This window comes from Octodon degus, unplaced genomic scaffold (assembly GCF_000260255.1).
Source record: "Octodon degus isolate 3935 unplaced genomic scaffold, OctDeg1.0 scaffold00144, whole genome shotgun sequence".
Classification (NCBI taxonomy): domain Eukaryota; kingdom Metazoa; phylum Chordata; class Mammalia; order Rodentia; family Octodontidae; genus Octodon; species Octodon degus.
Window position 1 is genome coordinate 2,604,160 of NW_004524720.1, and position 13,686 is coordinate 2,617,845.

Genomic DNA, 13,686 nt, shown 5'->3' on the forward strand with positions numbered 1-13,686 from the left:
TTTATCAATATAACATTCTGTATTAGGGTTTCATTTGAATTGCTAAAATGAGGATTATAGGGCTGCGGAGATAGCTCAGCAGCATAAGCGCGTGCTTGGCAAGTACAAGGTCCCGAGCTCGATATGTCGTATCGCCTGCTGTGACGGCCCCAGAACTGGGCATGGTGGCGCACACCTATAATCCCAGCGCTGGGGAGGCTGAGACATGAGGATCACTATGAGTCTGAGCTGAGTAGTAAGACCCTGTATCATTAAAAAAAAAAAAAAAAATTGTAAATCTTAAAGTAGCATATGTTTTTATCAGTAATGTCATTGCCGTTATCTTCAGCATTAGGTTTCATCTAAAGCCCAAAACCTGTTTGCATTTTGCTTTCTGTGAATGTTCCTGAAAAGATGTGAAAATTTGAACTCTTTTTTGTGATTCTTAATTTAAGAATCACAAAATCATTTATAAGACAACTTAGATGTGTGTGTGTGTGTGTGTGTGTGCGTGCGTGCGTGCACGTACTCAGGCTTATAACCTATCTTATCTATAAGAAGAAAAATGATTGTGTGCTTTTAAGTTGTTGGATATTTTATGTGAATGTTAATAAAATCAATAATGATTTTATTATGACAACGTACTTTTAAAGTAAGATAATTAGAATCCTTACGTTATTTCCTAGTTTTATATACTACTGTAACTTTATACTATGTGTATTTATACTCATTAGCCCACTAACTGCAATAATTTTATTTGTATTTTCTTTCTATTCTGGGAAAGAAACAAAGAATGATTTTAATTGAGAGAAATGAAAATGTATAGCTTCCTCAACTTTTACTTAATGTCTTTTTATAAGGATGACAAAGTCAAGTATTTTGTAGTTCATTTTCAAAAGAAATGTGTGTATTTTTTACTTGTGCTTTTAAGCGTAGGCTACAAAGAGATCCCACTGTACTCTGTAGTAATCATGTGTTTATTTCTATCTTACTGCCTCTACTGTTACTCTGGCCTTGGCATTGTTGGCTGTTTTTTACTTAAAAGGCCATTTCTTATATCCAGTTTCATCACACAAGGCCCAGTTATTTGTAAATTCCTGTTAAAATGGAGCTTCTCCTCAGTGGCCGGGAACCCTGGCATCAGCCAGGTGTGCCGCCTTGGTGTTTCCCCTTGTGCTTGTGACTTGTTCCCCGAGTCCTTTCTTTGAATTGTTTTGTTTTGGGTTTTTTGTTGTTGTTGTTTTGTTTTTTTTTGTTTGTTTGTGTGTGTGTGTGTGTGTGTGTGTGTGTGTGTGTGTGTGTATTTAGGACACGGTCTATTGGCTCTACAGGGTCTCACTGCATAGATCGAACGTGTAGTGACCCGACTGTTTACAGCCTCCCAAGTACTGGGATTACAGGCGTGCGGCCCCCGTGCCAGTCTCAGCCGCATTCTCATTGTGTCTGGGGGCGGGGCCCACACGGCCTTTCTTTGAAATCTATGCATTTCTTCAGGAAGTTTCAAGCTTTCTCCTCTATTTTTGTGATTTTGAACTTCGATACATGATTCTGCTTCTGTCATGGAAGTGGAAACTTTAGGTAGGATTGTTGATTATAAAACTGGCCTCATAATTTACATAGTTATGTAGTCTTTATTAAAATCATTAATGAGAGAGGTTAGTTCTATTCAGCTCAAATGTAAAACTGGCTAAAAATTATGGACTGGTCACGGGTATGATTTTCTTTAAAATATATAGTCAGTTAGAATTTCTTCTCAACAGTAAAAGTGATGCTGCCTACTAACCTGCCATTTTCATGCTCTGAAGAGAGAGACAGAGCAAAACTTAATGGGGAGGCTGATGTTTGCATTTCATCTTAGCAAGCATGTGAGTATGAAACATGTCAGTTTGTGGATATCAAACTCTCTTCGTTAAGTTTACAGCCCTGTAGCCCAGTAGTTTTATTCCTGGAGCTCATCAAGACGCAAATTGATTGCCTATAACTGATAGACTTTGCGCAGAGTGGTGTCAGAAAACTGAAGCTGAGAAACAAATGAAAAAAAACTCTTCAGCTTTTTTTTCTTCCTCTGTCAGAATCAGATTTTCAGGTTGTTAGGAGAAACAGCTTAAAAATATACCTGAAATTTCCACACGACCTTGCATTTTCTTCTCACATCTCCTCAGCAGTGTGCCACCAAACAGCACAAGTTGAAAAAGCTAGTTACTAAGCCCTGCTGCAGAACCCCAGATCCTTGAAGACCACTTGACCCCTGGAGCTAGCTGCTGCTGAGGGGAGAGGAGAGGAAAGTGCAGTTTGTGCAGAGGACAGATGGAAATCGTGTCGCGTGTCTTTGCTTTGTGGTCCCTCTGCTCAGTGGCTTCTCTCGGGCTTCCAAGTGGCTCCTCACAAGCTGGACAGCAGGTCGGCGGCCTGTTTAGCCAGCCTCATCTCCCATTAATGGGAGAAATGTCCATCCTCTTTTATGGAGTTGATGAGCAATTGCTCGATGCTTTGTTTGTACCAGCAGAAACTCATTCAGAGAAACGTTTTTCTTCCTCAAGGCACCATGGATGTGTTATTTGAACAGTGCTGCGGAGTGGGCCTCCAAACACACATTTGTCCCAATGAGTATGGCTATAAACATGTACTAGGGAGACTGGGGTATTGTAAAGCTTAATCTCTTCACACATTATTTTTGTATCGGGATATTTTTAATATGCTCATGGACCATGGCCATATGCTTGGAAATTCTTGTCCTGGCTATTGCCCCACTCAGGCTTAACAAGTAAGAGTGCCAGTCTGGCAGAAAGAGAACAATGGGTCTGTGGATTTCTATGCAGACAAAAGCCAGCCTCGCCTCCATTCTTTAGGTAGCAAGGGCCTGTGTTATCCACCCCCTCTCCAGATGAACTCAGAGACTCGAGAAGATAATATGTGCAGCATAGTTTGCCGCTGTCTGTGAGCCCTAAAGGAAAATTGATGACATGGTATTAGGAGACTTTCTTCACGTAGCATAGGCATGTTGCACCATGTTCTTTGACACAAAGGGGAGACACAGGTTACCAAGTGTCAAAAAAGATGTCTGAGGAACAGCTGCCACCAGTGCAGTGACACCATTGCTGTGTTATGTGACCTTAGAGGCATCATTATGTGTGTTGAGCAGAAACATTTCAAAAGGCCCCGTTTGGTAGGTAAGCTGACCTGAGGCTGGGAGGGGAAGCACCGCAGGATCCCTGTGCTATGCATGTTCAAAAACTAAGCTCTGGTGGGCTGTCCCAACCCCCAGTGACCTCCCTGGCTAAAGTGGCCAGAAGGATTTAAAAGTTCTGTCGCGGCTGTGATCAACCTGGGTAAGATACTATTTCCTGATGACCAGGGGACAATTCCCACTAGGGGACAAGTCCTAGGGAACGGTTCTCCCAGGCCCCTGATCACCAGTGCAAATAGCTGTTCATCTTTGGATTCTTTATTTTGGAATTTCTGTTTCCCATCTTGCCACCATCCCTACACTGGAGGAGGCCTGCTGCTGGCTGATGTTGTCCACTTTAATCTAACCTTAATTAAATTTCAAAATTTAAGTGTCTTGCAATGGAAGAGGAATCTGCAGTATCAGCAGTATTATATTGCTTTACTGTGTCTGACTGCCCACCCCAGAGATTCACCAGCAGACAACTTTCAAGAGTGGACCTTGGAGTTTTCACTGTTGCTTAGTACTGTAGCAAATGATGCATTCGTGTGTGTGTTGGCATTACCTGCTTCTGATAGTTCCTGCGGACTATCCTTGTATCTGCTGTCTATATGAAGGATATAAACTTCTGTTTCATGTCCATATTTCCCAAACCTCACTAAGATTGCAAGCTTGACTTCTCCAGTTTAAACTGCATACCAAAGCCCAATCACAATGTGCAGCGTATCTGTGGCTCAGAAGAACACTGATAGGCCTCTTTTTCTCTGAGAAATTTGACTGCTGGGGGGAGGAGCAGATTGCACAGAACTTGCAAAACACTTCTAAATCAACTTGTAAGAGTACCAAATGAGCTGAGTAGGTATCTGGATGGGGGAGCACTTGCAGGGCCTGGGGAGGCTCTGGGTACTGTGCCTGGTATGTGGGTCACTCGGACCGAGCTGAGCAGTGACGTGTCGCAAAGCGCTGCCACACTAACAAGCTGCACTTCTCTCCCACAGCCTGGCTCCCGACCGGCAGCACAGAGTGGCAGGCACTCGGTGTCCGTGGAGGTGCAGGTCCAGAGGCAGCGGCAAGAGGAGCGCGAGAGCTTCCAGCAGGCCCAGCGCCAGTACAGCTCCCTGCCTCGGTAGGTGACCCCCGCCCCAGGCCTGGGAGCCATTCCTTCCCAGTGGGTGCCGCTTCTCCAGCTTGCATCCGACAGTGACAGAGGCTACTTAGCTGGCGGAGGGCACATCTCCTGTACAGGAAGACAGACACATCCCAGGATGCCAGCCAGCATCTCTGCCCCACCACTCTCTTACCCAATGTGCAGTGACACCCTGTGAACACCAGGGTGGGGTCAGATCTGTCTTCTGGTATGCACTCTGGTTTCTGTGTGGCTGTGGGAAAAGCTTTGTTCATCTGAGAAACTAGGAGAAGACTGTTCTTTTGTCCTGCCCCTGGGGTGACGAGGATGGATGATGCTTTGTTCATCTAGCGCTGTGAAAGGAGAGATACTTTTGTGGAATCAGCAATGGTAAACCACACTGTCGCTGTCCCACCGTTCATATGGTGGCTCGTGTGGGACATCAGAGGGTCCCAGTGTGTCGGTGCATTTCCTGATGACCAGGCACAACAGGCTTGTCTGGTGGGCATCCCAGGGGCGGTGCCTCTGTTCAGGTGTGCTTGGTCAGAAGGCGGGAAGCCTCTCAATAGCCTGGGCTCCAGAGCGCTGAGCCAGCAGCCATCCTCCCACCCAGGTGTTTCTTTCAGGCAACTTATAGTGAAAAGCAAATGTGGGAAAACATTTACCTTTACAGACTGCTCCCAACAAATCACTCCTATAGTCAGAATTTTTCCAGATGCTGTTTGTCCTATTTCAAAACCAGGTGACAATGACATTTTCAGTGTCAGAAGATCCATTTGCCATACTGATGTCAAGTAGACTCTTGCATTTGAAGGAAAGGGTTTCTGGGGAGGTAGATGCCTGTCTGTACTTGAGCAACCCATGGAAAAGTGATCCTGATTCGGTTTCTTACAAAGGTGAATCCCTTCACGCGCTAGATCATCACTATGACAACCATGAGGACATCACACTGGCAGGGGGCAGCTGAAAAAGCAGAACACGGATGTGAATGAAAGTGTTCACCAGGATGACTGCCATCCAGTGTGACAATGCGTTCATTTGGTTGTTCATTTTTAATTCATAAGATTGTCTCTTGGGCCTTTGAATAGCAGGACTGCCCATTAGCAGTTCTGTAGCCCACGCTAGATGGGAGTCATTGAAGGTTAGTTCTGAACAAGTCCTGAGCTGTCACACTGTTTAGAAAGGAAACAGATCAGAGAAGTGAAGTACCTTCCCTCGAGGTCACCCTGTAAGTCCTTGAGCCAGAACTCAAACCCACAGCTGCCCATGCCCTAATTCATTCTTTTAGAAGGCTCCCTGCTACTAAGGGCTTTTGCTCCCAATTCAGGTGTTTTTCAGGTATCAAGTTCTCCTTGATGCTCTGCTAACCTTGGACCAGTGATGGTGAACTGTCTTGGTTCATCAGGCCCCAAAGCGGCAACCCAGTACTCACTTTTTAAATCGCCAAGTGCAAGCACTGCAGTTAAATCTGAATGCTTGTCTGCGGGGGCAGCGTGGCTTGCCTGCCGACAGGGAGGGCTGCACACATGGCATAGGCTCACCACCACCAACCTCGGAGAGTTTGGAAGGAAGCCACTGTGTGACTCAGCCCATGTGGCTCAAATGCTAAATGCCCAGCCTGCCTGGCTTGGGTCCCCTCAGAAAGGTGACCATGATCGACAGCCTTGGGTGGCCTGGACTCCCCGACCACGGGGTGGCCACAACTGTGCATGGCTCCTGTAAATGGAGTCACGGGGGCCCCCTTCTGGTCTTATCAGAAAGTTCTTGGATTTATATATTTCCCTGTGTTAAGATTATTTAATGAGAAATGCAGGGAAATGCAGAAGGCTGGGGAGGGATGGTGGCGGAGCAAGCCTGGCAGGCAGGCAGCCAGGTCCAAGGCCCCTGTCCTGCAGAGAGGAAGAGCCAGGCAGGATTCCCCAGCTTCAGTCTCTTCCCAGGCAGCTTGTATAGTGCAAACTGAGCCCTTCAGCCCCATCTCTTCCCCATTCTCCACCTGTTCTTTGAAAGGTAATTGTAATACTTTAAAAAGGTTGAGCTGGGGAGATAGTTTGGCAGTCTAAGTGCCTGCCTGGCAAGTGCAAGGACCCAGGTTTAATCCCTGGTATCAAATGCCATATTGTCCTAGAAACCTGGGCATGCTATGGTGGCGCACACCTGTAATCTCAGTGCTGGGGCAGCTGAGACAGGAGGATCACTACAGGTGAGAGCAGCGTAGTGAGATCCTGTACCAGATACGTACATAAAAGTTTAAAAAGGTACAAAGTGACATTTACTTTTTTAATTTAAAAAATTTTAATAGAACAAAAGATAATTTAAAAAAGTTAGAAATGATAATAGAATTTCACTAAAAAATGATAGGAATTCAACAATGGTTGTTATATTGCCTGTTGTTGTCTGCAGATTAATTGTCTAAATTACCAAATATATGCATGCAGAATTGGTCAAAAAATTAAAAAGCTGGGAAATAAAAAAAGTTAAGCATTAGCTGTTCCTGTCAATAGACCAGTAGAAATCAGCGGTACAGTTATCCAAGCTGTCAGGTGCACATACTTATATATTTTCCCTTCCTTTATGTTTTCCTTTTCCTCATCCTATTTGTTCCTTCCCTCTGAACAATTTCTTTTCATTTCACAGTATCTATTGTACCTTTCAGATTTTATTTACTCTTTCTGGTGTTTACACCAGGGAGACAATATGATGTTACACACGTGGATCTGATTTATTTCATTTATGAGTATGGTCTCTAGTTGTATCCATATATCTATAAAAACATCTATTACTTAGTTTTTATAACTAAGTTTTTATAACTAAGTAATACTCCATTGAATAAAAATACCACATCTTTTTTATCTATTCCTCAGTTGGTGGGTATTTGGTTTGTTTCCAAGATTTAGCTTTTTCACCCCAGAAAGAATAGCTAGCATCAACAAGTCAACCAATAACAAATGCTGGAGAGGCTGTGGGGAGAAAACAACCCTTCTCCACTGTTGGTGTAAGTGGAGACTGGTACAGCCACTATGGAAATCAGTGTGGAGATGCCCCAAAAACTAGGTTTTGAGTTCCCATTCAACCCAGCTATTCCCCTCCTGCATATTTTCCGAGAAATACAAAAAACATCATACCACAGTGATATATGTGCACCCATGTTTATAGCAGCAAAATTTGTCATAGCTAAATCTTAGAAGCAAGGTGACATGTAATACGTGGATATAAGTATAATGATCTGATCGAAGTAATTGTAATATCTGTTACCTCAGACACATGAGTTCTTTTTGTTCAGAACATTCAAACCCTCTTCATTAGCTATGTTGAAATGTCCCCTTAGTGGGTGTCATCCAGCTACCCAACAGTGCCCCTCTTCCCTGCTAACACCCTACAGTGCCTGTTTTCTCCTGGACACCCCTCTCTCCCCTCTCCCTACTCCCTCTGTCTCCTCTGAAGCACCAGTAGCACTGTCCACATTGACAAGCAGGAGCTGCTGCTGCTGCTAGTCCTGCTGCCATTTTTTAGGTCCCCCCCAAAAAAAAACAAAACAAAACAACAGCAAAAAAAAACTTTCCCTCTGGATAATTGTAGCTCCATATTTTTAGTTATTTAAATCCATTTAGATAAGAGAAAAGCAGACCTCCCAGAATGAAGTTAGGTGAGTGTTGGCAGGAGAGGCCAGCCGCCTCCCTAATCACATTCCTCTCTTCTTTCGGAGAGTAACTTTGCAGTGCACATCTGTGTCCTCACTGCAGGGACATGAGGGACGGAGACCCCAGGCCCTGCTGGGCTTCGTTCCTCCATAGTAGCCGGCACTGCTTACAGCAGGTTTTGCCTACATGGTCCAAGGAAAGGGAGGAGCTCAACCAGGCTGCGGGGCCTCGCAGCACCCTAGGAAGCCACAGCCAGTTCCAAGTTCCAGGCATGTTCCTCAGAGACACATGACCTGTGCTTTTCAGATGTTGACAATTAGCTGGGTTTTGACTAAACAAGTCAGGATGACATTTGAAACCAAAAAGATTTCACACGCATGCACGTGCATGTGCGTACACACATTCATTTACAAAGTGGAGCATAAAATAAAACAAATGGTCAAGGCTTAGTATCAGTTGCATTAGATAAGGTGGTTTGAATTAGAGGGCTGTGTGTAAGCCAGGCAAGTTTGTAAATTGGAACCATAATTAAGGAAATCCATGGGCAGAATGTGAGTCCCATTTTGAAATATCAACAAGAAACACTAACCAGGTGAAAGTACCTCCCATGAGTTTGGGAGGCAAAGAGGACCCGAGTGGCCCCACACTCACTCTGCATCAGAGATGGATGTTTTCCATTTCATTCCTAAATGAGTTCCTTTCCCCAGTATCCAAAGGCAGCTCTGAAACAGCAGAGCTGTAGTTACTCTTAGAAAGACGTCAGATCCTCAGCAACCTGTTTCTTCGCAGTTTCATTTCCTCCTTTTTCTCTGCCCTGCCTGTGTGTCTGCCCTTGAGCTTCCTGCTTTGCTGCACCCCTCTTGCTGGGTCTCTGTCCCTGGCCTGGTCTCCCCACTACACCTTAGGTTGCGTCTCCATTCACCTGTCAGCCTTCACCCTTCGTCTCCCCGCTTCTCTGAGCCCCACTTCAGGACCAGAATCCTGCACTTAGGTCTTGAATCTTCTGTTAAAGGCCTGCAGAAAGGGAGGTGTAATCATCAGATGGGTTGATTTCCACGCCTGGGCGTGTGTGCTGAGAACTCTCTGGCGGGCTTGCTGCAGCACCAAGCAAGCTCAGTGTGTGGTGGAGAAATCCACGGGAAGCAGAGCAGTGCTTTGTGGCCTTTGACTGAGGTACCCTGGGAAATTAAGAAGAGGAAGTGCTCCAAGGACGAGCCTTTTCTCATCTCCACAGTAGTGTTTGTTGCTCCCTTCATTGCACCACGTTACTCTCTGTGCCCACTTCAGCTCCATGATCTCCATCCAACACTGCAGACCAAGGAAGAGAAAGTTTGCGTTTTCCTTAGCGTACTTCTTTGGCAAAAAAAGATGTCCCCCATCCCAACCCCCAATAGCAAAACTATCATCTTGAAACTGCTCCCCCAGCATCTGTTCATCAGTAGGTTAAAGTGTTCTGGGGACTTTTCTGTGCATTTTATATATTACATTCCATTGGTTTTTCTTCACAACTCCAGACGGTCAGATACCATATTCATTTTACAGCATGTGGAACTTCCCAGGGTCACCCAGCTGGCAGGAGGTGATTTCAGAGCTGAGTCTGTGTCTTTCTGCTCCTGAGCCCCTCACCCCTAGGTCTTGCTGACTGGGTTTCTACTGTAGGGAATTCTTCTTGTCTGCTTTCTCTTCTTGGTCACTACAACTGGCTTCTCTCTCATCTTTTCCTTAATCAAGAACTTGTTGATACCAGTAGCGTCCTCACCAGGAGGTGTGGAGTGTTTGCACATCTGGGTCTGCGTGTTTGCGTCAGTCCTAATGTCAAACCTTGAGGCAGCGTGCTTCCTTCTCTGTATACTGAATTAATTGAAGGAAATTAATGACTACGAGAAATACTTCAACTTCAAATTAATTGGAAGAAAATTTTAACTACCAGAAATTCTTTCTCCTACATCACCATATTTCCATCCCTAATAATTCTTGGTGTATTTAAATATAGACTCTGGGCTGGGGAGATAGCTTGGTGGTCTAAGTGCCTGCCTGGTAAGCTCAAGAACCCGGGTTTGATCCCCCGTACCACATGCTGTAATGGCCCCATGCCATGCTGGCCACTAAAACTGGGTGTGGTGGCCTATAATCTCAGCCATGAGGAGGCTGAGATAGGAGGATTGCTACAAGTCTGAGATGCATAGCAAGACCCTGTACCAAATCAATCAATCAATAAATCTTTTTTAAAAATATTCAGTATGCAATGTATTAATTATTGAAACTGTGCTAGCAATCAGTTTTGAAACTCTCATTGCTATTTCTCAATAAAATTATTTTTTAAAAATATAAAAAAATTTAAAATCTTAAATATAGACTCTGTCTTCTCAGACGATCTAGAATTCAACTCACAATGCACAACCACCATAACATGACAGTGTGGGCCTCACGGATTTAGGAGGAAGAGGGCTTGTGGATCTCGGTAGACTAAGGATAAGAAAGAGGTGAAGTTCCTGCAGCTAATTTCTCATTATTTTTAAATTGATAACTAACTCATAAAGGAATCTCCCCCTTGATTCTGTGATATCAGTAACAAGTTCGTTGTTTTAATTAAAGTTTCATGATTAAGGTCAAATCCCTAGTCTCGTGCTGACACTTTCCATCATTCATGTCCCTGAGCAGATTAATTTATGCCTTTTTAAGTGGAGATAATCAGTGCTTTAGGCAAATAAACTATCCCATCAAATCTGAGTATTCTTGCTCAGGCTGAAGATACAAACGGTCTGACTCCTAACTAAAAGAGAGTGGGATAAATACTCTGTTGTCTGGTCAGTTGATCATTGTTAGATCCAAAAATGGTGCTGGGTATAGAGTTCATGTTCCTTCTCTTTTTTAAATGTATTTGGTAACACGCCTGGTATCAGTGGCCAGCTCAGCATGCCCGGCGGTGGGGCTGGTGTGGCGTGTGGTACTGGGGATGGAGCCCCGGCCCCTGCGCTTGCCTAAGCTCAGTGATTAGTTGCTCAGCTATCTCACCAGCCCTCATTTCCATTTTGAAAACCTGACTGATAACATTTGAGACCATACAGAAAATGGGCAGATTGTATCTCATCTCAAGCCATGTGGCCGGCATTTCAGAATGTTAGAAATACACCCTGCTCCATTCCTGCGGGAGTCTCAGTGGCTTCCCGGACCTGGATTTCCTCTCATAGCCAGGAATCCTTTTGAACATTGAGCTGTGTTGTACATACTGATGTGGAAGGCTGAACACTGAGCAATGCAGACTGTTGGCAAATGATTTTCTTATTGATAAATGGGGCAATATATTTTGCTTTATTACTCAATTGTCTGTTCTACCTCTTCCATTTTCAAGGCAGAAAAATTAGGGCATGTCTTCCTTCCTTGCACAAAATTGTTTTACTTTATCACAGCCTATCTTATTGTAAATTCACAAAAGCATCTAGAGACTTGGTAGTAAATTAAAGATGTTTCAAAACAATAATGTTTCTTGAAAATCATGTGCAGTTTTATTGCAGAAGTGATAAGAATTTGAAATTTCTAGATGACTCTAATTTATGTCCCTATCCCCGGATGGCAGTGAGTGAATTGAACAGGTCATCCTGGCCTTTGGTGACAGCCAACTGCGCACCCCTGACCCCAGGTTGTCTGTTCCTGGTGAGCAGATGCTCTGTGATGACCACTTGCTGGAAGAGCCTGCCTATTGCATTTTTAATCCCAAAGGAGTCTAGATGTAAATCTTTCATAGCCAAACTCACATTGCAATCCATTACATGTACTTCATATTAGCTATTGTTTCTGGCATTACGGTGGCAGCTGTGTAAAATATTTGTTTTGCTTGTTTAAAATTGAATTGTAACATTCTAAAGCAAGCAGCAATTACTGCTGCAGAAGATGTTGCCAAATCTCTGAGGCTTCTGTGCTGGCCAGTGCATCTGAATTGCAGGAGAGATTGTTACCCTCAGCATGACAGACAGTACCGAGCCAGACGCAGGAGGAGCAGGGCCCCATTTCTAAGTGGCTGGTGCACCTGCTTCTCTGTCCCACTCAGCCAGTGTCTGAGGGATTGCCCACAACAGTGAGCTTGCTGAGGACAGCTATGGAATTCTCTGGCGTGGTATCGAGGGCGTGACTGGAATGTGGCCCTGCTTGCCCACGCATGAGATTGCATCTTCCGTCTCATCCCCTGCCCTCCTCCCAGCCTTCACACTGACCTTTGGCCTTTGCTTTCCAGGCAGAGCAGGAAGAATGCCAGCTCGGTGTCCCAGGACTCCTGGGAACAGAATTATCCCGCTGGCGAGGGCTTCCAGAGTGCCAAGGAGAACCCCCGGTACTCCAGCTACCAGGGCTCCAGAAACGGCTACCTGGGTGGGCATGGCTTCAATGCCAGGGTCATGCTGGAGACCCAGGAGCTCCTGCGCCAGGAGCAGCGGCGGAAAGAGCAGCAGATGAAGAAGCAGCCCTCACCCGAGGGCCCCAGCACCTATGACTCATACAAAAAAGTGCAGGACCCCAGCTGTCCCCCGCCCAAGGGGCCCTTCCGGCAGGATGTGCCCCCATCCCCCTCTCAGGTCGCCAGGCTGAACAGACTCCAGACTCCTGAGAAAGGGCGGCCCTTCTACTCCTGAGTGCGAACAGGGCCATTTCACATCATGCAATAAAGGACGCTTTCCTATGAAGACTTGTATTTTGGGAGATTTTTTTTTTTTAAATAACCTCGATGGTACTATGGAATATTTCTGTTGTTGGTATCAGTGCCTTTATGAAATGTGGGCAAAGAAGTAGAAGGCCTTAATGTCTTTGCCACTGCATCTCAAGTGTCTAGTTCATGGAAGGATCTCCACCCTGACAATCATCCCTCTGAGGCGTTTGTCCACCCTGCATCTCTCTGGAGCTCTGGGGTCCTGGCCCCGGCGTAGAATGGCCATGGCTTTGTTCCTGCAGCCTACTGTACCTGAGGTGATGGGCTCACCTGAAGCTGAAATGTCATTGATCCCTCTTTTCCACCTGCTGTCTCTCAGCTCAGAGCAATAGCTCAGTCTCGGGTGGGTAAAAGTGGACAACATGCTCCAGAACTGGGGCTTTCTAGGACTTCCCAGCACAGTCCTTTATTTGTAGCCAGTATGATTTTCTGTTTTCTTTCTCAGCTCCTTGAAAAAGGAATGCTCCGTCCTTCTCTTACAGACACTAAGCCATATGCCAGCGCTGTTTGGTTAGTGCGGTCCTTTTGTAACTGCCTTATACCTTTCCCAATGCAGTGATGATTCAAGTCTGTTTTTATAAATACACTTGTTTGGTCACTTTCCCAACGTGTGTTGGGGCAACAGCGATCTGCACGGGGAATGGGGACACAGGGGTGACCTGGGTGGGGACTGGGCCTGCCTCAGGCCCTGTGGGCACCTGAGGTAAAAAAGGAGCTGAGAAAGGAATGAACGCTCCCAGGTGGAGCTGTGGGCCGGTGCACTCCAAGCATTATTTGAATTCTTTTTTGTTGTGGCAAGCAGGGCGGAGAAGGAAAAGCATATGCATCAGCCATGTTTGCACTGTAAGAACGGAAGAATTGACATTGGTTGAAATTGCCATGTGTCTAGCACATCCACGCACACTGTATCCCTGCCTGGCGATACAGGGTCGCTAAATAATTCTGCCATGAAACAAAAAAACAAAGAAGGGAAAAGCCATTCCACATCACACAGAGAACATTTTGGTGTCCCAAAGCAGTGGTGACAAAAGCTCGCCGTGGGGTCAGTATTTGAGTGCACGTGTGGGTTGCGAGG

At 45.3% G+C, this 13,686-nt stretch overlaps 1 protein-coding gene across 11 annotated transcripts in view; it reads left to right on the forward strand.

The window, feature by feature from the left end:
* Positions 1-13,462, forward strand: part of Pard3 (par-3 family cell polarity regulator) — a 543,836-nt gene extending 530,374 nt beyond the window's left edge. For 7 of the 11 annotated variants that reach the window (XM_004641833.2, XM_004641842.2, XM_023701948.1 and 4 more), the window contains 2 exons: positions 4,144-4,271; positions 12,144-12,588. In XM_004641833.2, the coding sequence (XP_004641890.1) occupies positions 4,144-4,271; positions 12,144-12,537 (522 nt within the window). In that variant the 3' untranslated portion in view covers positions 12,538-12,588. Of the gene's footprint in view, positions 1-4,143; positions 4,272-12,143 lie in introns of all 11 variants that reach the window. The other 4 variants (XM_023701951.1, XM_023701947.1, XM_023701952.1 and 1 more) reach the window with 1 other exon arrangement.
* The last annotated feature ends 224 nt before the right edge of the window (positions 13,463-13,686 follow it).